The sequence below is a fragment of the Chelmon rostratus genome, chromosome 12 (assembly GCF_017976325.1).
Source record: "Chelmon rostratus isolate fCheRos1 chromosome 12, fCheRos1.pri, whole genome shotgun sequence".
Taxonomy (NCBI): Eukaryota; Metazoa; Chordata; class Actinopteri; order Chaetodontiformes; family Chaetodontidae; genus Chelmon; species Chelmon rostratus.
Genome location: NC_055669.1, coordinates 8,284,222 through 8,309,161, shown reverse-complemented (window position 1 = coordinate 8,309,161; position 24,940 = coordinate 8,284,222). Strand labels below are relative to the sequence as shown.

Below are 24,940 nucleotides of genomic sequence, written 5' to 3'. Positions count from 1 at the left end.
ATTCAGTGGCCAAATAACCATCCTGTAAATGTTTCTTCAAAATATATCTACTTTATTATCAATATTATTAGTGTTATTGTTTTGATTGCAATTATCAGCTCAACACAGTTGCTTGTAACTGCGTGTCTATGCAGATGTCTGTTTCCTTCCTGTGTTTCTTTATGCCCAAAATCAAAATACCTTCATGGATTGATAAAGTTGTATTGCATTGAATGAAAGTACACACACACTCCATTCAATCACTACAGTTTTGTTCTGAAAACTCAGCACCACTGACAAAATAAATCCTTGCTCGGTTTTCTTTGCTTTGCTCTCACTCACATTTGTCAGTGAGAGGTGATGTGGAGGACTTGGACTAATAATTACGTGGGGGCAGCGCTTGTGTTGACCTTATGAGTACAGCCAATAACAGAGGTTCGAGTACCCAGGAAATATTGGCAAGCATTCATTGTCAGTTCAGTAGATAGTTATCATGTTATAGTATATCTAAGTCATAGAGTACTGCAATTTCTAAGTTTTGTAGATGGTGTATTTCAGGTGTATTTCAACCCTGTCAGGGCTTCATTTTGACACATGGTCAAGGCTGCTCTTTATCAAGCCGAGCAAACATTGTAGCACCATAACTTTTAACTAACAAATGACCATGGACATAAACATATTGGACCTATATGCATTTATCACTTTATACGTTTGTATCATGGCGGCATGTAACGTCTCGTCATGTCTGTTAATGTCTTCTGTTCTGTTCATTATGCACTTCCTGTTTGATTGTGAAACCACTGACTTCCTGGTGTCTTTCCCGCCTGTCTGATTGTCTGCCCCGCCCTGATTGTTTTCCACCTGTTCCTACCTTACCTTGTGTATATATAGTACACGTCTTCCTTGGCCTGTGCCAGATTGTCTTGTGTACCATGTCTCGTGATCCAGCCAGTTTATGCCTTGTCTAGAGAACTTTGTTATTTTTGTTTTGCCTTGTAAGAAAACCTAGAGACTTTAGTTTGCCTTGTCTAATACCCAAGCACCTTTTGTTTTGCCTTGTAAGAAAACCTAGACTTTTTGTTATTAAAACCATTCTTCAAGTTTAAACTTCCTTTTGTTTTTCAAGTTTGCATTTGAGTCTGAAAATCTTGAGCCTCAGAGCCTGTTACAGCAGACACTTGTAGCTTCTGGCGGTGGCAAATATAGGTTATATATTTAGGATATAATATTAACACAGTGACATCCAAATACAGTACATTGAATAGATACTAGAAAACCTTCACCCTTCTGCCGCCTGGCAAGTGACATGGACGTATCTGCTGCTATACCTGTAAAGTTCCTCTCAACCTCCACCACAAACAATCGTTTATTTTTATGACTTATTATTCAGTCATGCTTTTATAACTTTGGTTTTGTGAGTAGCATAAAGGGACTACACCTAGCATTTTATATGACCCTGTGCTGTAGAATGATGCATAAATGAACCTTGTACCTTGTAATACCACTTCATTATAAAACATGATTTTGTACAACCTTTGGCTGTTATGTAACAGGGACTGCCTTCATGTTTTTTTTTTTATTTTTAATACTAGCAGTTCCTACAGTTGTCGTTTTAATTCTGATATCTGCCATGTTCAAGGTTTTTAGCACTGCTTCATGGAGTGTTGACACCAGAGCTGCCAGATATGAGCAGAGAGAAGCAGCTAAGCTAAGCTAAGCAGCTGGAGTTGGTGTGTTATCACTGGTCTCTTGACAGCGGTGAATTAATTCCTGGAAATGACAACATTCATCCTTTCAAAGTATAAGTAAGCCAAGTAAGTGCATCACATCGACACTTAATACATTATTAGCTTAATGCAATTTTTAATCTAGTCTTTGATTCAATAATTGATTAATAAAAATGGTATTCTTTCATGATCAATATCTCAGCTCACAAAGCTGAAAGGCCACCGAACTCTGTTGAACTGGAATAAATATCTATCGACTAAAGCTTCCACTCATTTACTCAAGTGTTCACACTTAACTCTCTGGAGTAGATCCCTGGCCAGCTCTCTCTCGATTGGGAGACCTGAAAAAACCTATTGATCATCACCATCAGCACTGACAAATGAAGACTCTATGTCTGTGATTTTAGCATGTGGGAATGCCAATGCATTGCATTGTGGGATTATTAGCAGAAGGTAATATACATGCAAGGGGCCTATGTCTGTCTGGACACTCAAAGAAATTGATGAAGTGTAACATACTGAACAATTGTGAATAGGGAGTGTTATTGGAGGCTGCCAGTGTATGTAGGAGAATGATAAATTGCCTTAACAGGTTAAACACTGAGGGAGATGTCAGTCACAACCCTGAGAAGGGATCTAATTCACCAAAGGAAACAAGTGAATGAGTGTGCCATGGCTGAGGCTTTAAATCACATGGGCATTTCTTTTTTTCATTTTTTTCATTTTTTTCTTCTTTTTCTTTTTCTTTTTCTTCTTTTCTCTTTTTCTCTTTCTTTTTCATTTTAGAAATAGATTGAGGTATCAGAGGCAAACTACCAGTAATCAGCTATGTACAAATTCACTGCACAACATTATCTGCTTTAAAGTCAGTGTTGTATGACTCAGACTTATGAATACAGACAACTGTGTCAAAAATGAGACAATAACAATTGGACATTTACTTATTGTTGGAGCACGCGCAGCATTGGTGTGCTGATATACCTGCAGCATGGGGAGGATGGAGTCATATGCACCACATTTTAACATGTTAATGGTACAGCTCCTGTAATTATCACAATGTATGGCCCAAACCTGTGGATTATGGAAATACGTTATACAGAGAGTGAGAGGTGGACTCTGTATTCTTCACAGCTCTATTGAATCACAGTAGGCTGTAATTTACAGGTTTAATTTACAGGCTTTTTGTCCACCCACTGTATTGCTGCTGTAATGGAAGAGGCGTTGAGACATTACGTCCCCTGCATTTAAATCAGATTGTTTCAATAATACGTTCAAATGCAGCCAAAACTGAAGACTTCAACGTGAATGAATGAAAACATCTCACGTCCTTTCAGAATTCGGCACAACTTTTCACATGACTTCATAATAAGTGATGAGGCGGTGCAGAAGCACAGAGCTTCGTCTGCGCAGCCCTGCACGTTTGCAACACAGCAAAATGTCAAAATGTCGACGAAGAACAAATGCGCCTGTTTTTTGCCTTTTGGTGGCAGTTTCGTTTGCGAAAAGCCGCAAAATAAAGCAAAGTGGTGAATTCCATTATCAACAAATAAGATTATGCTGTCCCAAAAGTTAAGAAGATTAAGTAAGTAGAGTAAGGCAGTGTGTGTGTGAGACTGGAGAGAGAGAGAGAGAGAGAGAGAGAGAGAGAGAGAGAGAGAGAGAGAGAGAGAGAGAACTCCAGTTTTTCCTCAGATGCCAAATGTTCCACCTCCGTCTCCTTCGCTGGGAAACGCACCACTAACACACTCTGGCACTGGTGTAACAGCAGAGCGCACAGTCACGCTGGCGATGCAGGGCTCTTCTTCTTCTTCTTTACTTTAATCTACAACAAGTGTTTTTTTTTTTTTCCTTTTGTTACCCCCTCCTTTCCTTTCGTGCAGCATGAGCGCTGAATGCAGCAGCTACAGCAGTGCCGACGGTGCGTTTGTGGACGGATTCTCTTGCCCCAGACCGGGAAACGCTGCTGCCGCTGTCTACTGCTGCGGATTTAATGATGTCAAGTACTGCTGCGATGATCCCAACAGTTTTTTCCCGTATGAGTACGGATACATGTGGTGGCTGAGGTAAGCGCAGTTTCCACACTGGAAAAAGTCTTTTGTTCTTCTCCTCACTGATGATCATTTTCTATTACCGAGATCAACAGATGAGCCAATCGCTGTGCAGGTTTTCTTCAAAGATGTTGCAGCAGTTTGATGTGTGGAGAGATGTAGGCAGCAGCACCTGTTTGGAAGCTTCACTCACTTGTCAGATGAATCCTCTGTGTACTCAGCCTGACACAAATCTTTAACAACAGCTAATTACTTCAGCGGCTGGAGTCCTCTGTCCTTGTCTCCATCCCCTCACTTCTTATGAGCCGGCGCCATTGCATGAACCCAGTGTGGCAACATGCAAAACACATACAAAAACAACACATTTTAAAAATGTTTTTGTATTTAAATGCCTTTCCGTTATGGGGAGTTGTCTGCTGCATATTTAGTGTAATGCAATTTCTCAACTTTGCCCTTAAATGCATTATTGATCTTATCTTTCATTATTCTCTTTTATATCCTACACATCATCCTGTCCTAATTGACCTCTCCTCTTTCCTCCTCTCCTCTCCTCTCCTCAGTATCGGCGCTCTGGTTGGTCTGTCCATCGCAGCCGTGGTCCTCCTCGCCTTCCTCATCACTGTGTGCGTCCTCTGCTACCTCTTCATCGCCACCAAACCCAGTCGCCTTGACAACGGCCTACCACTCAGAGCGCCCAGTAAGTGTGTGTAGTGCACTGTGAGAGCAGAAATTTGTTAGATATGCTCTTTCTGAAACCTTTCGGTTCGGACAAAACCCCTGCAATCGGCCGCATCTTCTGGTTTAAAATTACCAACAAGTCCGTGTAATTGTTTGTGTGCTTTTCAAGCAGGAGGCCCCAGCGAGCGCCATGCGAGGGCGACCTGCGCCACTGGTCCGCAAGGATTCAGAAAACACTTCATGAGCAGGAAGCTGGACTGCGATAACCAGCCGCCGGACCCCGAGCTCCTGTTCCAGAGGTGTTTCACAGCCAACGTCACCGGCGTCAAAGTGGAAAGTCCCTCTTAGGCCTCCAAGAGGCCTGTTTAAAAATGGGACCAGCGGTCCAGAGGGCAAGAGAACCAGCGAATCTGAGTGCCGACTGCTCTGCTGGAGGACCGCTGCGACACAGCAGCTGACATGATGTGGTGTGCACGGGACTATAAGTGGTTGACTGCAGTGAATGTTGTTTAATACTAACGGAAGGTGAAACGAAAGAACCAGTCAGAAACAGCAGACCATACTCAGAAACTCAGCAAAGAGCTCGCAATTAAGCTCTCAAGCGCTAAATTTCTCTCCTCCTCCACCACTGTGGAAGCAAGTGTTTTAACACCAGGCAGCCGTCATTAAGGGTGAATGCATGGGAATTGATTATCCACCACGTGTTTATAATTGACCTTTAAGAAAGCCAAAGACGCATTAAGAATTGTTGAATCGTTAAGGCATGTGCTAGGGCAGCTGATGCTAAAGTTGTGGCTCGTAGCAGGAAGAAGAGCCTCGGCTGAGTCTGGCTGTATCGTCAGGGTGCTGCATTCTTATAGCCACATCTGCTACATTTAACTCAGGGACTGAGGGATTTGTGAGGATCCACAGTGGTGTGATGAGACTGAACAGAAAAATGACGGCTTTGGTTATTCATCAAATGCTTAAAATGATCTGTGTTTACGTTTTCATGACCAGAGACCTCATGTAATCATGCAAGCGCTGACTGGAGGTCGGGGTGGAAGGTCAGGCGTGTCTTTGACACCAGGGGCCGAGCTCTGTCTCCAAGCAACACTCAAAGCTGCTTTCCTTTAATTGCGACCATGATGTTTCGCTGCGAGACAAGTGAGAGACAAGTGAAGGAGCTGACCTTCTCTTTTTCTGCCTTTAATTGACAGCAGACAATAAAGAGCATTTACAGTAAGTGGTTAAGCGTATGTTAGATTTTGTCTTTGATGGAGCTCTCAAAGAATCTGAGCAGCAACAAGGATGCTGCTGAGAGGACTAATCAGTCCTTCATAAACACAAAGACGGACCCTGAGTCTTACTTAAATCTTCAATACCAAAATGAAGCGTAATCAGCCGAGTAACAGGGACGGGTGCTGAGTTATAATGGCCTGCTGTAAACCTCCATGGATATGATTGGAGGGTACAGGTCAGCTGACAGTCACACAGCTGTGCATAAGTCAGTGACTGTGAAGCATGAATGAAACAGCCCTGCCAATTTTGCGATTAGAAGTGCGCTAATGCTTTGCTTGAATAGTTTTGGTTACTTGAACTAACCAAATGTAGGCTGTGTTCAGGTCGACTTGAGCTCTGCGTTAAAAAATACACCCTCCAGCTGCCTCATTCATTCATCCACTGTTGCAGAGGAAAAGCCACTGCAGGGGGCTCAGGGGAAAAACAATGGAGGGCTGTCCGGCAAAGGAAATACATGGAAGTGAGCTTTCATGGTAGATAACTTCATAACAAGAACACTAAAATTTCTGCTAGCCTTGGACAAGATGGGTCTTGCCCGAGTTTCTGCATCAGAATTCTGTCTTGAGTGACCAATGAGGTATCTCAGAGGTGGCAGATGAGAAAAAAGCTCACGTGACTTGTTTCTGTAACAGACGGACGGCACTGATAAATGCTTTTTACGTGAGATAGGCAGGCTGCTTCTGAGAGGAAGAAAAGTGGCTCAGAGGCCGTCAGCTCCAGCTGAAGCTGGAGAGAAAACACCCTCGGTGTCTCATGCTCCAGGTGAAGGTGAAAACAGCTTTGGAAAGACAATTTCATGCACCGTCTTTCCCGGCAAGTTTCTACGTAGCTGCTGCACCTAAATAGCACAATGTACGTTACCAGCCTCAGTATGTACTGGTATACTTTGCGTAAGGAGAAACAGGAGAAACACAAAGCTTTCTGACCACTGTGCCATTTTTCCAAACTAACCAACTCAAGATATGTTCACATTCTTCAACTTTCAACTCACTTGGCCTTATATGTTCATTGATTGTGAGGCTCTGAAGTCTGAGTTTAGTAAATCAAGAGATATCTCAAAGTTTCAGCATTCTGAGTACAAAACTGCCTCTTTGTTCACAGTGCACAGTATTGTTTTACAGACATGGAAAATAATAAATCCTTTATTACATTTCAGTAAAGGACGAGTTGTAGAACTGTAACTTCTATATGTCTTTTTTACAGTATGTTTGGATCAGCATGTTACAGCGAAACACAAGGGAAGTAAATGCAGCTTCTGTCTGAAGAGGTCAGATTACTTTATAGTGTTACTGTTACGATCTGTGGACCCAGTAACACACACCACACACTGTACGTGCTGGAAAGTCAGTTCCTTCTCCAAACTTTCAAGTGCCCTTGTTTTTATAACTCAGAATGGTAGCTTACGCATTTATAAATTCATACAAAATGTCAAGTGTTGTATTCATGATGAACTGTGTAATCGTTATATGGAAACTGCCAAAAAAAACCTCACGTTGTTTTTCCAACGGTCTGTTATTTTCTCCATTAAAATGTGCTGCAAAAACGAGCACTTTGATGTGAAGGGCTTCATTTAATGACCTGTTGGTAAATGTCAGCTTCTAAAATTATCAGCTGCCGGTATATCTGTCAGATATTTGGAGGAATTTCCGTTACACTCACGCAGTGTGTATGTAAATGTCAGCTCCAAGTCGGGTGTAGTAATCTACTGCAGCGTATATGGACTTTTTAAAGAACGGAAGAGGAAAACTAGGCGGAGGGTTTGATGTCATCTCTCCATGTTCTGTGGTTTTCAGATGCACAGCTTGATTGAACATAATGATTGATATGCACAGCTTTTGAAAGAGCATCAATAAAATCTGAATCAAAAGACGCAACCTGATCACTATGCAGTGATGCTGCCGTTCCACTGGTAGGCCGGGCTGATGCCAGATGCCATGTGGTGGAAAAACAACAAAGTTACGGCTTCATGTCATTTACATCAAGAGTGGGGAACCTTTTTCCTGTCAAGGTCCATTTAAATTTTTATAACATCCTTTGAGGGCTGTTGTCAGTGATAATTTTTCATAGAAACACACAGGAAAGCTTATTATGCATGTGTGGGTGGGGTCATCAAGTGGCCTTGGCTCCCTGGTCCCCCCCTTAGTGGCGCCCCCGGCCATGCTCATTTATTTACCATATATACCATGCATCACACTAACCTCTGTGACGACTGGAACTGCTTCTCTTTGGTGAGGCGTCAGATGATGATGATGATGATGCCACCCACAGCTTGTTTTCCAGGTTTGGGTCAGCATACCTGTCAACACCGGGATTTGAAAGTTAAGGAAATTTTGCAGCACCCCACCCTCACCACTGTCCACATCCTTACATTTAGACGAGGGGACACCTAAATCACCACTAGGCAGCGACTTGCTTTGGGACATCAGAGCGACAGGGACTGGGTTTATTATTCCTACATGAAGTGACTACAGTCAGGTGGTCACAAACATGTTCCTGGTTGAAAGTGAAATGCTGTGAACATCCCTGCATTATATAAATGGAAAAACTCTGAAGGGCATAAAACAATCATCCCTTTATTTGTAGGACTTGAAGGACATGTACACATCACTTACACATCATGCCTCAGTTGTGATTTAGAGAGAGAGAGTTGGTAGTAGAGGATGATTGAGAAAGTGGATGGGGGGATAGTACAAACGGAGTCATTGGTGAAGCATGTTTCACACTTATTGTGAGCAATTTTGTCATTTTTCCCTTCATGTGATTCACTGAAATCTGTGTGTAATTTTACACAAATCTTCTTCTTCTTCTTCTTCTTCTTGCCTGTTTGAGTAAATGATTCCTGGTAGTCAGTCAGTCCTGAGCAGAAATGAGTCTTAGCAAGAGTCACGTTAGACGATGTAGCAAACATGTTCAGCACCTTTTGTTTCCTTTTCAAGTCCTGAGACCTTTCACCAAACGTCTGAAGGAGTTTCACACTCAGCAGCATATTCAGACGAAACAGCATCCTTTTGCTTTTACACATCAGGAAAAAGTGTCTCCTCATTCCAGCTGCACTTCCCGCAGCTTTAATTTCACTTCAAATGATTTTACATTTGAAAGCAGAGAGCTGAGAAGCTGCTGGAGCTTGAGATTCAGCTCTGAGAAATATTAATTTAAGAAACATCGATACTGAAGGCTCCACTGCCATCCTCACATCTGATTAAGTAAATAGAAAACTGGGAACTAAGGGACCGTATATGAAGTGGGGGGAGGTCAGAAAAGGGTGGAGGATTGTGTAATGAAGAGAGGGTAGACAACTATTCTGGAAGGGCAGAGAAGTGGGGTTGGAAAAATCAAAGATGATTTTTTAACATCCTGAATTTAAATTTTAGTACTCGTTGCAGAATTTATACAAAAAGGAATCAAATGGTCTTAACTGATGGTTTGTGTGAACAGTGAGTCTTAAATGTATGTTTTACCATATACAAAGGACACAAACCTGTCTCTTTCTCAGAGATTTGCTTTGTTCACCACACTGAATGTTGTCTCTGCCAAATGTTTACTCCTTCACCTTCCACCACAGCATAACAAAAAGTAAAAAAGTCTGATTCCAAGAAACGTTGGGACGCTGTCGTCTGAAAAGATCAATAAAAACAGAATCATTTTTAATCATCTGCTAACAGTTCACCAACAACTGTGTCACAAAGTCTTCCTGAGCCCATGCAGTAACATCCTTTATCCAGTCAAGTGGTGACCCTCGCTTGTTTAAAAACGCATTATTCCACAGATAGATGAAGGTTTTGTAGTTTACAAGTCAAGCACAAATTAAATATTAATAACACTGATTTTAAAAACTGAAATACTCCTCATCCCAGAAATCTTCATACAGTCCCTAAATGTATGCCTGGTTGGAGCTGATTAAAGAAAAAAAAAACAGTCTTTATGATCTTTTTGATTGAATGGATGCTGTCTAGTGGTGAGGTGAGATGATGGGAATGAAATACTCCTAATAACACATGATCCGTCTTTTATCTTTAGTTCCTTAGAATTCTTTACTGCTCACAAGCCAAACTCACCCTACATGCTTAAACAGGTCATTTACAGTTTCAGCCCCTGCTACTGTTGCCCCAAGATTCCACTTATGTTGTAGAACAACAAGCTCCATTTGTATTCCCTTTACCTTAATGTATATTAAAACAGTTGTTGGCCCTTGTTCCTTGTGGATGATACGTCTACCCATTGTCCTCATGCAGCCCTCACGTCCAGCAGTCATGTGGGGTTGCGCTACACAGAGACAAGGAGGGTCCTTGGTGATCCTTTGTGAAGCAGGCTCTCAGAAATGCAGAGTGTTTAATGAGGCGTCTCCGGTAGAGAAGTCATGACTGAATGTGCATAAATAATGAATGAGACTAAGCCCACATGGGATCATTTCAGAGCTTTTCAACCTGCCCTCCTCACAGCGCCACAGATCACAGACCTGTTGAGGTAGTGGGACAGTGGCTCAAGAGGGGGAAAAAAAGAAACCGCTGAAGCAATGTGAAGCCAGTTCTTACCTACATATACATACAGCATGTAGACCCCGAGGATGTCATGTGATTACAGTGCCACTATCTGGCCTCAGAGCACAGATGCAACAATCGTGACAATCCAAATGCTTTCTTTGTCGCTGTCAGTGAGTTTTCACTTATCATTAAGTCTATTTTGAAAGAGTAAACTGTAGAAGTAACATTATTTCCTTGCGGTATTGATTTAAATAAAAATGTGTTCACCTTGAGTCCTGATTGGAATAGTGAGTGAAAAAGGAGCTGGGAGGAGAAACCTAATAAAGTTACTCATTAACGTCTCTGTCCTCAGGGCTTGGTGCAGGTAGGGTGACATTATGGCCCGCAACCTTTGCCCAGCAAGTCTCTTTAGTTTTTCAGAAGGAGCTGAAGAGGAAGACAAAGAGTCTAAGAGACGAACACCTGCTCTGCTGATTATTCTGTTTCAAGCAGGTAAGACATTTAAGATTTGTTGTGTGTCTGTGTCTGTGTCTGTGTGTGTGTGTGTGAGTGTGTATGTGTGTGTGTGTGTGTTGTTGCTGATTGTGTAAATTGACAGGAGGGTTACTATGAGTGCCTTGGTGATGTGGGGTAGACAGTATTGGGTATGTTGTGGTCATATGACTACCGTTTGACTGAGACACTGCTACTGTGCGCTTGCCTGCATCACCAGATATGTTTTTACTCATTCTACCCACTGTTTATCTACTGATGCCCCAAATGACATGCCATCCACCAAAACATGCTGTGTGGGAACACATTATGTCCGCTCTCTGGATTATTATAAGTGTGTTCATCGAGTTATTTAGTAAGCAGTTCAGGACTGGAATCGACAACATTGCTCCAGACCTGGCCAGTCCACTCCCTGACATCATGTGACACTTTCTGTGTGCAAAGCAGGACCAAGTTCTAAGTGTGTTCTTGTTCAGGTCAAGTTGTTAATGAGTCTTTTCCAGTGTCACAAGAAAAGAGAGGTGCTTATTGGCTGGTTGAAGGCACCTGTTAGCTCATAGATTACACATTCATTATCGTTCAAAAAACAAACAAACCTCTTACATCCTGTAATTTGAAAGATGTCATCAAATGATGTTGAGCGCTCGCTATATTCTGCTCTGGAGGAGGTTGATCGCTGATATTTCAGGGCTGCGATTCCCCAAAACAAAGGGTTGATGATAATAATGACAATGATGGTGATCATTAAATCAGGACGATGGCTAAAGCTAATCAAATCTTTGAAAACAAATTATGCAAATGGAGGATACAATCAAATCCAATGAAAGGAAACGCATTGCAATTGAAATGATTATGACAATAAAGGGGAATTTGCATCTATATTTAACAATGTAATACATCTCCATTGTCCAATTAATTCCAAACATGGGTTGAGCATTCTTATAATGTTAATATTCATTGTCAGCTTTGAAGTTTATTGATAGTCACAAGACATTGGTTAATAGATTACTGGCAATGAGATATGATGTCTCATCGGCCATACGTTAATTCCCATGTTTTTAAGCTGTGATTCCTTCCCTCCATACCTACTGCAAAAAGATCCCCTTCAAATACAATATAAGAGATGAGGGGCAAAATCACTCAATCAATCAAAAATGCATTTTTAAAGTTAGTCAAATCAAGTGGATATCTTCCAAAGCTTCAAAAGTCTTTGTAGTGCAGATGTCCCTCGCCGTGTTTCCCTGCATTTGCTAAGCAAAGAGATAGTAACACAAAAGAGAACTTAGGTACACCAGAATTCACAAATCATTGAAAAATGTGTGCCTCTCCCGTCACTCGGCAGATGTGATCAGCCGATGATTTGACTTCTTCAGGTTTCCCCCTCAGGACACAGAGATGGACGGGCGGAGCTGCAGCCTCTTTGTGCTGTTTGGTCTTTGTGGAGCTTTTGCAGCCGCTGCATTTGACGTCGTAGGACACGAAGGCGCTCAGAGGCGCCTTCTGGAAGACGCTGATCAGCCAAACAGCAACAACACTGAACTTCAAAGTGAGTAGCTAAAGACAGACTCTGCTGGTGTATTGCCATCGTCTAACTATTTACAACCAGGTGTGTTTGAAGAACTTTGAACTTTATAACACTCACATTTCCAGGAAACTGTCTGAATGCTCCCGTGTTGACCTCTCTCTCTCCAGACGTACATGAATCATCTTTTTCTCTGTTGTCTTCCCAGAGGCGTCTGGCCCAGATGAGAAGACAAAGCCTATTGAGTGGTCCTATCTGGCTGCAGGACTGGGAACTGCCCTCACCGTCTCCCTCCTCATTGTGGTGGCCGTCAAGTTTCGCCTCTTCCATCGCTTCTTGGCCAGCTACAGGCACTCCCTCCTCCAGGAGATCGACGGCGTCAGCCAGTACGGCCAGGAGGAGGCGTCCTTCCCTAACAGTGTGATTGTAGAGGGGACTTCAAGAGAAGCGGATGAGGATGATGATGGCTTCATTGAAGACAACTATATCCAGGCCAGTGAGAAAGACAGGGCAGAGAGGGAAAGAGAGGAGGAAGAGATGGAGGAAGACAGTGACGAAGATCTGCAGTTCACTATAGAGTGATTAGACAAAAATCAAAAACAGATGAAATGACACTAAAGAGAAGATTTTGATTCCAAACCTTTCTGGCTTGTGGCTCTTCAGAGTGAATCATTGTGTACTTGAGACCTCAGGTCACACCTTGCATGTGTCTATGAACTGTGAGTGTTTCCACCAAAAATTCTCACATTCTTTCATTTAAATAATTCCTACAGACCAGAATAGGCACACAGTCATCACACGTGTTTAAAAAAAGAAAATATGTTAAATAGAATTTTTTTTATAATCTTTTTCTTGTTCCAAATTGTCTACGATGAGCTTGCGACCCCTTGGTGGGATACTGACCCTTATGTTGGAACCTGTTGAAAGAGCAGGTGAGATGGGTAAACGTGAAAGTGAATGAGCCACAGCTGCTTTAAACTGTCTGAAGCTGGACTTGTGTCCAAAATCAGCACATTTAAATACTATGATATGATGAAAGTCAAAACTAAAATGTATGCAAAGAAGTAAGCAGATCATTTTGACAAATGTTACTGCTTGCACACTGGATTATAGGCCCTAAAAGTTTACTGGACTGAGACAAGAAATGTTTTCTCATACTGGGTCAGTAGTATAATATATAATAGCAATATTTGTTCTTTGTTCTTTGTTGTTTTGTTTGCAAAAGGAAATCTGGTAAACCTAAATGTCACCTGTCAGATAATCTCTACTTTTTCCTTTAATTCACAGTATGAATTCTTCCCATTAAAGCTGAAATCTGTAATATTTCTTATCAAATGAATATATTGTATGTCTATCCACCTGAAAGATTGTTGAAAGTTGCTGCTGAGACATTTTGATGGCACCCGTCAATCATTTAAAACGTTCACATTGAAGTTACTTGGTGGGTCGATGATGTTTTTTGCTGTAAATCAACAACAAAGAGGGGAAGCGTCTCGACACTTCATCACCTCTGCTGTTAGTGCTGCTACTGTCCAACATGTGCGAGAGGCAGGAACTGGAGAGAAGCCATGTAAGATATCAAAAGGACTTTAAAACATTTGTATGCGCAGTCTGAAATCATTTTATGAGAAATGTCCTTCATGAATAAATTCTGATGTCATGGTCAGTCGTTCTTTCATTCACTTTGCCGGCCTTGATGTTTGAGTCGGTGGCAGAGAACAGAAACCTTGTGAGCACAGAAAGCATGTGCAGCGCAGTAATGTTTTCATTTGATGTGAACATCAGGAGGTGTGTTCACTGGATTGCTGAGCTATTGTTGAAAGCATGTAAAGCAGAGGTCCCATTACAAGCTACTAGCAGGCATTCTTTTGATGATGTTCAACAGCAGTGAGTGTGGTGCTAATGGAAACAAAACAACTGGAAAGATGCTAAATTCATTCTTTTTTGTACATCTGCTGCAGAAGTTTTTTCTTTGATCCTTTTTCTCTGAGTGATTTTTGTAGTTCAGTCAGATGAGGCTGGTCCTGCTGGAGGATGTCTCTCTCCTGGCCTGGCTCATCTGCTGTCCGGAGACACTGAACACCCTAACAGCTCGACTCCCCAGCCTCCTTGCTCTGCTCATTCTCATCCTCCTCCTCCTCCTCTGCTCCCTTCGTCTTTGAAGGTAGATGAGCACGCCGTAGCCCGCAACAGCAAGAGCCATGCCTGCCCCAGCAGCCATCAGCACCAGACCAGACACCAGCATCTCCTTGCTGTCGTGACCTTGTCTGCCGACTTTGGCCATGCAGAGAAGCACCGTCCCGCAGAGCGTCACTGCCAGCCCCACAGCTAAGATGAGTGCCGGGTCAGCCCTCCCGCCGCTCTTCAGCTGGTCGATCCGACGACGGCTGCGCACGCAGTTCATGTCCTGGATGGCAGAGCTGAGAAGCTGCTTGAGCAGGACGGCCAGGGCCAAAAGGCAGAGTGTGGTGCCCACCCCGAGGCGCCACTCCCCGGACAGGCTGGTGGTGGTGGAGAGGAGGCCCACGCCACTGAGGCCCAGTCCCAGTATGAGGGCCACCGAGGCACAGTAGCACAACAGGGAGCGGCGTGGCTGTCTGAACCACCACAGCTCCACTTGATCTTCCAGGACACGCCGCTGCATCAGGGTGGGGTCCAGGTAGAGACCTGGGGGGTGACGGATGGTGTGGCGGATCTGGTAGAAAGTCTGCATCTCAGGCATGGCAGTGGTCGCAGCTCAGCCTGCCCAAAACAAGACACCTTGTGAGATTGTGCAGAATTTGGGTGGAAGATCAGAATGCAGCCCTGTAACCACGACAACACTAGCTTCACCTCAACTTCTGCTAAAACAGTTACTCACGTGGTGTTAGATGAGTGTCGTGTTGCTCTCCATCCGTCTGCATCCCATCACACAGCCTCAGTCAAAGCATATCAGTGATTGGCTGAGAAGATCCTTCAGTTGTTTGGTCTTGTTGTATCCATTCGGTCGAAGAGACGGAGTTTCACGTGAAAGTAGTCCAGCCTCGAGGAGAATTGGTCAAGTTGAAAATGTTCATTTGCTCAAGCTGCTCTCAGCTGCTCTCAGCGTAGGTGGTAGAAGTATCCTGATTTCGTGCTGGAGGCAGAAAAACAGCCCAACCACAGAGAAGCAGGGACTTCCACTGTGTCATACTCACTATCAGCAGAGAGGCCGTGATGATGTCCTTGCATCGTGTCGCGTACGTAGGCCGTCCACATGCCTGCTCGTGGTCACCAGTGACTGTACCAGCATCACAGATTGATAATCTGTACCCTCTTCACATTCTCTACCCCAGTGCCAGGCAGGACAGAGGGCCCCCCTCCTCCTCCTCCTCCTCCTCTCATCACACAGGAACACCATCTTGTCTGGTTAAGTGGGAAAAAGACGGGTCACAATGGCAGTGTTGGATCACGGTTTGGACAGAGATTGGCGACATTGTCCACCGGGCCTCCGCACAGACAATGGGGCAGGCCGATGAACACAATGACTGTGCTGCAGGAGGCGGGGGGCGGTGTGCGTGAGCCGTGGAGGGGTGTTGCGTTGCTGTTGTGGAGGGCCGAGTGATGTCAGTGTGTACTGATAATGGTGTTTCTGTGATCCTGAGGATAGCGTCATTCACACGCTGCGCTCGGCGAGACGCTCACTGACCCCAGCTTGCTGATCTGTGTGTCATCCAGTAAATCACCTGCCACAGCTGAGGATATTACTTGAAACATTCTGCCTTGAATTTAAAGGATCAGTTTGACATGCTCAGATATACAATTCTGGTGGAGATTTCTATGAAAATATCCATACCACTCTCATATCAGTCTGTTATTTATGAAGCTACAGACCGTTAGCTTCGCATTGGTTATATTTCTTGACAACTAAAGTAAACTCCAGGAGGTCTCTCTGCCCAGCTAAGAAATAGCTGAGCTACATGTTAATTAACATTAGTGAGCTTTAGAGGTCGTGTTAGCCCGATTTTTAACCTCTGGGCAGAGCCAGTTCGTGTTTGTACCCTCTGTTAAACGACCCAGCCTTTTTCCCTGTGCTTAGGTCTCCTGGTATTTTTGGCTCTTTGCTTTGTTTTCCTGGACCTTGTGTGTTTATTATGGATTTTTGACTCTTGTCTGCTCTGTGTTGGATGTGTCTACCTGCTTTCTGCTTTCTCTGGATGTGCCTCCCGCTCCATCCCGTAAGCTTTTGTACCTTTTTCATGTGACTAAAATAACTGAACTGCACCTGCTCTGCCTCTGCCGTCTGCGTTTGAGCCCTATTCCCCTTGTTCCTTGTTGCCCTGCTTGCACAGCCGTGACATCAATAGAGAGAAATTACTATTAAATAATAACAGTCAAAATCAGTGCCATAATATCGTTGTCATGATTGTATGGCGATGCCATCTCTTCAGATGAGCACACTGTGTTTGCACATCAGTGTTTGTTTCTCAGAAAAAATAACAAGAAAGATAATCAGTGGTTAGAAATCTCTGGACTGAATGACATGAGTTTAATGAGCCAGTTGGTTTGTAATTACCAGTGAAAGAAGGAGAGTCAGATGCAGAGCCTCAGTATATGCTCCTGCTATCTGAAACTCCTCGTCCAACACTGATAAGTGACGGAAAAAGATGTCTCCTATTTTGAGGGTCAAGCCAGCGAATGCCTCCTCACTGATGGAGTGCAGCAGGGGCTCTAAATGCACTTCCTCCCCCCAGTGGGGAAAATCGCTAAGTGTATAATTCAGCATTTCAATCTCTGAGCCTTTGGATATCAGCTAAAATATTAAATATCAAATTCTGATCTTCATCCAATGAGTATAAGCTTTTCCTTATCATGAGGAAAAGAAGGAAGATGCTGATAAAACGTATAAACAAATGAAGGAATGGAGAGCCAGACTGATGGATGCATGATATCATTGTACTAACTGACAGTACATGGAATGTACTTGGCATGTATAAAGTGGTCATTCTGTGTCCTCTGCCTGCACTTGTTTTTTCACAGCCTTCATTATCAGAGCTGGTGATGATTGTTGCCTTTGTACCTGATATTAGAAGTGTCATTGGAGAATGATAGCTTAAACCTGTTTTTCTATAGTCTACACTTTCATCCAGACAGTTTCATTTGAATGCTCTGGACTGACTCACTAATAACTATAATACCACTTTGTTCTTTGCATGGTGGACAGATCTGACGCTGTAAGAAATACATGAATGTCCTGAGAAAAAGCCAGATTGTGCACCCTCATGGACTTCACTTATTACAATGACCAGAATTAGTATTGAGTTCTGATTGGCTAGGGGGTTTGTCGGGTCTGTTATTTTATGTAAGTCAGAGTTCATTCTATATTAAGGAAAATATTTGAATCCAAAGGAGTCACTCACTGGTGCGTCTCCAGTTAATCTGACTCAACCACAAGGTGGCAACAAATAGCCATGTTACTGTGTGGCCATTCATGCTGCACAATCAGTCCAATCACAAGCAGGATTTTTTTTTTTCCAATTATAACTCTCATTATATTACTTATTGTTACTAAACACTGAGATAGCCTTGTTGTATCAACCTGTAGGCACAGCTGCTGGGTGACTTGCTGCATTGAGTGCAACAGACGCTGATAAATTGACTGATTAATAAGGGAATGAATTACATATTATAAATTCCTGAGCATAGAATACATCATTCTGCTTTTTATTCATGATGTCAGTAAAGGTGGCTAAGTTTAGCCGATATGTGTTTGAACAGTGACACTTTTTTGTTCAGAAAGTAGGATTTATTTAAAAAGGGCTATGATTCCCACAGTGCACTCTCAAACCTTTAAATCAATTCATTTTAAATCAAATATAGAGAACAACATGAACAGAAAGTGCCAAAATGGTCAAAACATTTAAGACTGCACTGTATATAGTCGTAAATAGACAAACACAAGGTTATATGTTTTGGGCAACATTAAGGGCACATTCAGGTGAAGGACCTGTGCAAAATGTGTGGTGTTGTAGCAGAAGACCTGTAGAGGGCAGCAGCCCCCAATCCTGCACAGCAGCTCACAGGAAGCCAGTACAATACTACTGTATACCATTTTACTGTAAATGCAGAGGTAGAATTACTCAGATCTTAGAAACAGTAAGTTTCATTTTGCTGTCGTAGCTGGTCGAGGTGGAGCTAATTTTAACTCTTTTATGTGCTGTTGTGTAATCTCATCTGCGTCGATGCATCATATTTTTCTGGTTATAAGAAGTGCAATATTTCCCTCTGAAATGTAGTGTAGTATAATGTAGCACATGGAAATATCCAAGTAGTACAAGTACTTCTTATACCTAAGTACTGTATATATGAGTAAATGCTGACCCAGAGTGTTAGCATTCCAGTGACTGAGTGAGGTCCTGTGGTGTTAATATTTTTTTTACCTCATGTAACTTTGTGTAATGTTATTATATTTTAGTGCTATATACACACACATATATATTGCACAAAATACATATAAATAAGCTTAAATGCATCTTTAATTAGCAGAACTTTCTCAAGAACCCTCTTAAAGTTTTCACATACTTAGTTTTAAACTGTGCTGGGTGTGTGTAGGAAGGATAAAATTCTGCTTTGAGCCTAAAAACGTGACAGCTGGTTTTGGTCAAGATTAGAGTAAGATGCAGGAGGAGCGTTGAGCAGAGACAGCGGCCTCGACAAACCGCCAACAGTGTGCTGTCTGACAAACTGGTGTCCAAGAATATGCCGGAGAGAGATTTGTGTGAACAGTTTCTCATTCTGGCCCGACACTCCTGCAGCTGATTTCACTGACAGGTGCAACATCAACCAGAGAGGATGAACTAATCTCACGCTTGCAGACCACTGGGTTAGACAAACAGGGCTTGTGACCAGAGCATTGCTGTTCCAGTTTCCCCTCTCTCCCCTGGTGAGTGGAAGTAAATGTGGCTCTCTCACCTCAGCTGGAGCTGTTGAGGTGTTCTTGAGCAAGGTACTAAAATCTTTTGCTTAAGTGCTCGGAGGCCCAGAGGATGCACTGTAACTGAACCATGAAGCCCGCTGATGCCAGTTTCTGCAGCTGTGCGAATGCAGGGCAGAGAATGCACGCTCAGCAAATACCCCCTCGAGGTTAATTAAATAAGAAACATGGCCCGAGCTGGAGTCACACTATTTACTGAGATGCTGTTCACATGCGAGAGGAAGTGCAGATTTCCATGATCTCTGTGACTGTGTGTGAGGCTGATGGAAGCCTCTCCTGAATCCACAATGTTGAGAAAATGTGGCACATGGCTCATGACTGGCTGCTGTGACAAATGAAAAGGATCTGCTGCCAAATTGTGAGGCCCAGGTGACACACACACACACAGACAAACCTTACCAAACGTGACTTCAGAATTATAACTTTTCAGATTAGCTTCACAGACGCAGTTTAACCAAATGTCCCTCAGGCAGAGAGAGGCGTGTCATGAAGTGACTCTTGGTAACGGCACTGATTTCATATCAGTCTGTCCAAAAGCTTGAGGAGTGAGGGATTTGATGTGTTCTCTGCAGAATAATGCAAAAACTGTTTTACAGTATACATCTGCAATGTAGCATTTTGTGGGGGAGTACATGGTTATTGCAATGCATGTCACACAAGCCTCAGCTCAGCAATACAATCACCTTTTCAACAACTGCTAGATGGGACATACTGGGTAATGAGTTAATGTTGGCTGTCAAATACATCATCAACTCAGGATGGACTCCCATTTAATTTTGCACTGACATTCACGGACCCCAGAAGATGAGTCCCTCTGACTTTGGTGATCCCCTACCAGCAGGTTGGCATGTGGCTTTGAGTGAAATCTTAGGGGACAAATTGCTATGAAAATTGGTAAAGACACTTACTTTGCCCTCTGGATTAATTGGTGGTCCTCTGAATTTTCATCATGAGTTCAAAAATTCCATAGTTCATGAAAAAATACCTGCAGAACGCAGAACAGCAGGCCAGAGCGGACAAGTCTACATGGCCTGTGTTAGGTATGCAGAATCTGCTCTCGAATATTTTCCCATCTTCAGTTGATTGACAATCTCTCACTCTCTCAGATATACCCTGCCTCCTCCTTAATCCTCAGTGTGCTAAAAGCATTTTCATTTAGTCATGACTCACTCCTCACAGAAAATTGACCGTAAATTCAATTTAGTCCGTGTTATCTCTGATGGGTGAGAATCAGATTTGCAACTAAACCAAAAACATTTCTTGGGCTACATCAATATGCAGCGCTTTAATTTTCACTTGAGAAAGCCAGATGGGCGCAAACGATAACACGTACTGCGCTTTACATGTTATAATTATCTTTCAAAGTACAAAACCTACAGTGTGTGGGCTATTTCTCTGAGCAGCTGCTTCTGTCCATGTTATATAATAGGCCTGTATTGCATGATGGGGCTCACAGAAATTAAGACAAAAAACTCCCAAGTCATTTTCCTGACAAATTGCAGTACAGAGGGTTACATCTTGAGGGGACAAGGAATTTTCCAGAAAATGAGGCAGCTGTTTGTGTTGGGATATTTTCCTGTACGACTAAAGACCCCGGTCACAGCTCGGAATCAGAATTTGTTACAGGCAGGTCTGGAACCAGCTAATATCACATTGGCTCATATTGCTTACATACTCATTTTCAGACAATAATTCCTGTAACAGATTTGAACACCTGTTCAACAACCACTTTCAGTCTGCTCCTGCTGCCTCATTCTTGCTGGATGGTTGCCATGAAACCATGACAACAGGCCCCAACTGTCATGATTTTCTCCTCAATGCCATGACTTTATTGACTGTGAGTACAATGGCGTCTGTTATAATGCCCACATGTGCGCCAGTGTCTGCTTGTGTATTAACTATATGTTGAGGTTGGGAGGGGGATTAAGTTATCCTTCAGCTTATCTCCATCAAAATGACTGATTATGCTGTCAGCAATGGTCGCGGCCTAGATTTGAAAGACAGCCTTGTTTGCTCTGGCTGGGAGCCACTAGACCTTGTAAATACTACTGATGCACTTTCATCTGCAGACGAGTATTACCTCATTGTGTGTAGTAAGAGCAATAACGCTGCAGTTTGGTTAATAAAAGAGGTACAGGGGGCCTTTTCCTGTTGCTGCTGCCTCTGAGAAACTGTATAGCCCGCGGTTCACCTTAGCAGTCGCATAATTTGCATATAGATGAGAATCATATCACATTATTGCATTGGGAGAATATTAATAACGGGGTTGTTGAACAGGATTCAGTACTGTACAAGACAGTTGTGTAAATGCTGGAACAGGTGGAGCCCAGAGCTTTCTGCCTCTGTGAGAGCTTTGTTGTACTGCATCTTTCACCTGTTCTCCATCAGACACACTTTCTTTCTCTCGCTTAGATTTCTGAAGGATTTCAGAATACGTTGTCTGTGAAGAGCCGCTGTCATATTCCTGAGTGGGCTCTTCTAAACTACTCCCCCCAAACTGGACACAAAAACACCACAGGGACACAAAATTGCTTGACCTCTCGATCCGCCCCTATCAGCTGCTGCTAGTCCCATCACCGTACTACTTTTACAGGTCTGTCATGCTCTAAAATTGATTTCACTGACTCTGTGGGTGTGACATGGACAACCCAAGACCCCCTCTCTCTTTTTCTCACTCTCACACGCCCACGTGTAAAGACAGCTGCGCTTTCTTGATTAGTATTAGTGGTGCACTCAGTAAAAAGGGGGGAAAACAATAAATGCTGCATCAAAATGTTGAAATTTGTTTGATGTGATGTTATTTTGCTCAACCCAGCAGTTGGGCCACATTCTTATTCTTGCCTCTGTTAGCCGTGTCTCTAGCCAGGCAGTTCCACTAGAAGGCAGCCCACATAACCTGCTGGTTCTTTGCTTTTCAAAAAGGACTAAACGGCAGTGTTACCTTAGTAATGGTAAGTTGATGTAACTTATTTGTTTACCAAATAATGAGAACAGAGTACGTAACTTCCCATAGCCTACAGCAGAGGTTTTCCAGCTAATGCTAGCTGCACACAGCTGTTAGCTTGGAAGTGTTCTCCATGACTATCAAAAATATTTGCAGCAATGTCCCCAAAATACTGCATGTCCATAAATATAAAAACAGAGACAATAGAAATATTAAAGCAAATAATCATGTCTTCATGGAAATGGCAGACAAAATGAGACACAAGTGTTCACAGTAGAGCCACTTAACACGTGATGTTGGATGTGTTATGCTAGCAAGCTAACGCTAGCATTAGCTTGCTAACAGGAAAAGCAGCAAAAGCTAGCTAGCGGGTCATGAAGGAAAGGATTTCTACAAAGCAGTCAGCCTAACCATTCAAATCTACCAATGTGGTAAGAAAATTCCTGTTTAAATTTTTTGCTAAACAAAATATAGGTATTGCACCCACGTTAACACACAAGATCAAGCACATCCACTGCCCACCCACACAGACTTCTCACTGTGGACACTTCACAGTAGGAGACAGGCGTAAATAATAAAATTAATGATGGATTCCATTTAGGTATGTCTCTTTCTGTGTCCTGGTGTTGTGCATGCCGCCTCACTGTCACAGAGCGATTGTTAATGTTGTTAGACACACCTGTGCTTTTCTTCCTGTGGCAGGTCAAGAAAAGGCTTATTAGACCTTTTCTTAAGACTGTGTGAGGTGTACAAACAGTGCTGGCTGACAGCTCCCTCACTCTGCTGTTAGCTTTGTTGCACCTGGTCGGACAAATTACACCTTAATTAGCAGTGAGTTTGGTGACATCATGTAATTCCCACCTTCAGGTCTAATCAGGGTAATTGAAAACACCTGTGTGGTTAGGAAGGGCATTTAACATTTCTGGTGTTGTGTGACTGTCAGTATGTATGATGCAGATTTTACAGTCACCAAACAACAGTGTAATGCAGAAAAAGTGTCACAATTTAATAAATGATCTGAATATATAAAGATTTGATTTAAGTGGTGAACTAAATGAGACAATGTCAGGGCATGTTTATACTCATAAATGATCGCTATTGATTTAAAATAACCCAATACTCAAGTTTGTAAATAATAATTGAGGTAAAAATTGAGTTAGAGAGTTGTGTCTTATTGGTTAGATCAGCATAGCATGTGTCTGTCTCATAGTGACAAACCTGGCCATAATACCCCAGCACTTACTATGTGTAATCTATTATATGTTTTTCTATTTTATTCTTGAGACTGAAACAGTACGCGACAAAAATCTGAAATCCAGGCACATTTAGTCGCTGTTATTGTGCTGATGAAAAGCCTCAGAACAGCTGGTAAATGGACCTCGTTTTGTCAGTTGTGTTCAGTGTCAGTGGTAAAATTTCAATCCCACAAAACAAGATGAAAACAGCGTAATCGAGTTAAAGGGGGATGAAATACTACAACTATTCCCCGTCCTCTGCTCGGCTCCGCTCCTCCGCCCGCCCCGCGCGCTGCCGTCACGCACCGGGCAGCCAGTGAGGCGGAGGCGGAGGGGGGGGGGTGAGGCGGAGCGAGGGGCGCTGTTTGACGGCGGAGAGGCAGGCAGCAGCGTCGCAGCAGCGCTACAACGCGAGCGGCTCTCGGGCTTTTGTTCAGCGGATGTGAATGAGCTCCATCGCCTCCCTCAGAAATGTGGACGGATATACGGACATTGCTACTTTTTCACTCGTTAGTCCTGAGGCTTCATTTCTCGGAAGGTCAGTCGGGTGTTTTGTTTTGTTTTTGTTTTTTCTTTGCGTGAACGTGAAATAAAATACAAACCGCGGTGTGTGTGAGTGTGTGTGTGAGAGAGTGTGTGTGATGGGCTGTGGAGGTGAGACCCTGGACGCGCCACTCTCTCAGAGCCTTTTTAATAAAAAAAGAGAGGAAAGGAGCAGAAATACTTTCCTCCTGTGTGCTGTGAGCGGTGTGATGTGCGCGGTGTGCTGTGCGGTGCCTGCGGGGCTCAGCGTGCCGGAGCCTCTGCGCGTCTGTCATGTGTGTCCCGGCTGTGAGCATCCGTACTGCATCGGAGGCAGTCGGCTAGCTGTAGCAGCTGAATCTTTGTCTGCATGTTGTGGAGAATTATGTCCCGCAGACGCGGGGCCTCCTGGGCTGCTTTTCCCACCGCACTTTTTTTTAATCATGTTGCTTGAAGTAGATCAATAAGTGAAAGGAAACGCAGACCATGACGCTCCCAGCGCCTCAGCCAATTGACCCGAATGAATGCTGAATATCAATTAGGCATTCATTTGCAAATGACAGTTGAACTACAAGCGCTCACTATACCGCTGTATCCGTTTGCTGCTGATCCATCTGGACGCTGTTCTCCCCCCCCTCTTGTTTTGTTTTCCAGCAACGGATGAGTGCGAGGACGGACAGTTTCAGTGCAACAACAAAAGGTGTATACCGACCATCTGGAGGTGCGACGACGATGACGACTGCTCAGACAACAGTGATGAAGAGAACTGTCGTAAGTGTTACAGTCAGTGGAGACGCTGAGACAAACGAGGTCTGTCAGCTGCGAAGAAGACCTGTGATGATGAAGGCGTTGTGCAAATATCATAATGCTTAGGAGTAACCTGTTACAGCAATATCAAAATAGCACAAAATGATCGAAATACTGAATTAGTAGGTCACTACAACTCCTCCCTTCCCACCCACCCACCCAGAACAATGTGTGAAAGCGTGCACTAAACCGTATAAGCACTGTATTCTTATGGTCTTGCACAGTCCATTGAGTTGTTTTTTTAATGCTTGAAAAATGTTCCAAAAGTTTAA

The 24,940-nt window shown here is 43.2% G+C and overlaps 4 protein-coding genes across 4 annotated transcripts in view; 3 read left to right on the top strand and 1 right to left on the bottom strand.

Moving 5' to 3' along the window:
* The first annotated feature begins 3,587 nt into the window (after nt 1-3,587).
* Nucleotides 3,588-4,780, top strand: LOC121615552 (protein shisa-like-2A). The gene is made up of 3 exons (XM_041949933.1): nt 3,588-3,769; nt 4,315-4,451; nt 4,602-4,780. The coding sequence occupies exons 1-3, from the start codon at nt 3,588-3,590 to the stop codon at nt 4,778-4,780; spliced, it is 498 nt and encodes a 165-aa protein (XP_041805867.1).
* Nucleotides 4,781-12,081: 7,301 nt separating this feature from the next.
* LOC121614845 (leucine-rich repeat-containing protein 19-like) lies at nt 12,082-12,790 on the top strand. Its single transcript, XM_041948933.1, has 2 exons — nt 12,082-12,232; nt 12,417-12,790. Exons 1-2 carry the CDS (start codon nt 12,082-12,084, stop codon nt 12,788-12,790), a joined length of 525 nt encoding a protein of 174 aa, XP_041804867.1.
* A 1,426-nt stretch (nt 12,791-14,216) lies between these two features.
* tmem125b (transmembrane protein 125b) lies at nt 14,217-14,930 on the bottom strand. Its single transcript, XM_041949922.1, has one exon. It carries the CDS (start codon nt 14,928-14,930, stop codon nt 14,217-14,219), a length of 714 nt encoding a protein of 237 aa, XP_041805856.1.
* Nucleotides 14,931-23,804: 8,874 nt separating this feature from the next.
* Nucleotides 23,805-24,940, top strand: part of LOC121614425 (low-density lipoprotein receptor-related protein 8-like) — a 73,826-nt gene continuing 72,690 nt past the window's right edge. The window contains exons 1-2 of the mRNA XM_041948272.1: nt 23,805-23,877; nt 24,516-24,632. Coding sequence (XP_041804206.1) covers nt 23,811-23,877; nt 24,516-24,632 — 184 coding nt within the window. The 5' untranslated portion in view covers nt 23,805-23,810. The remainder of the gene's footprint in view (nt 23,878-24,515; nt 24,633-24,940) is intronic.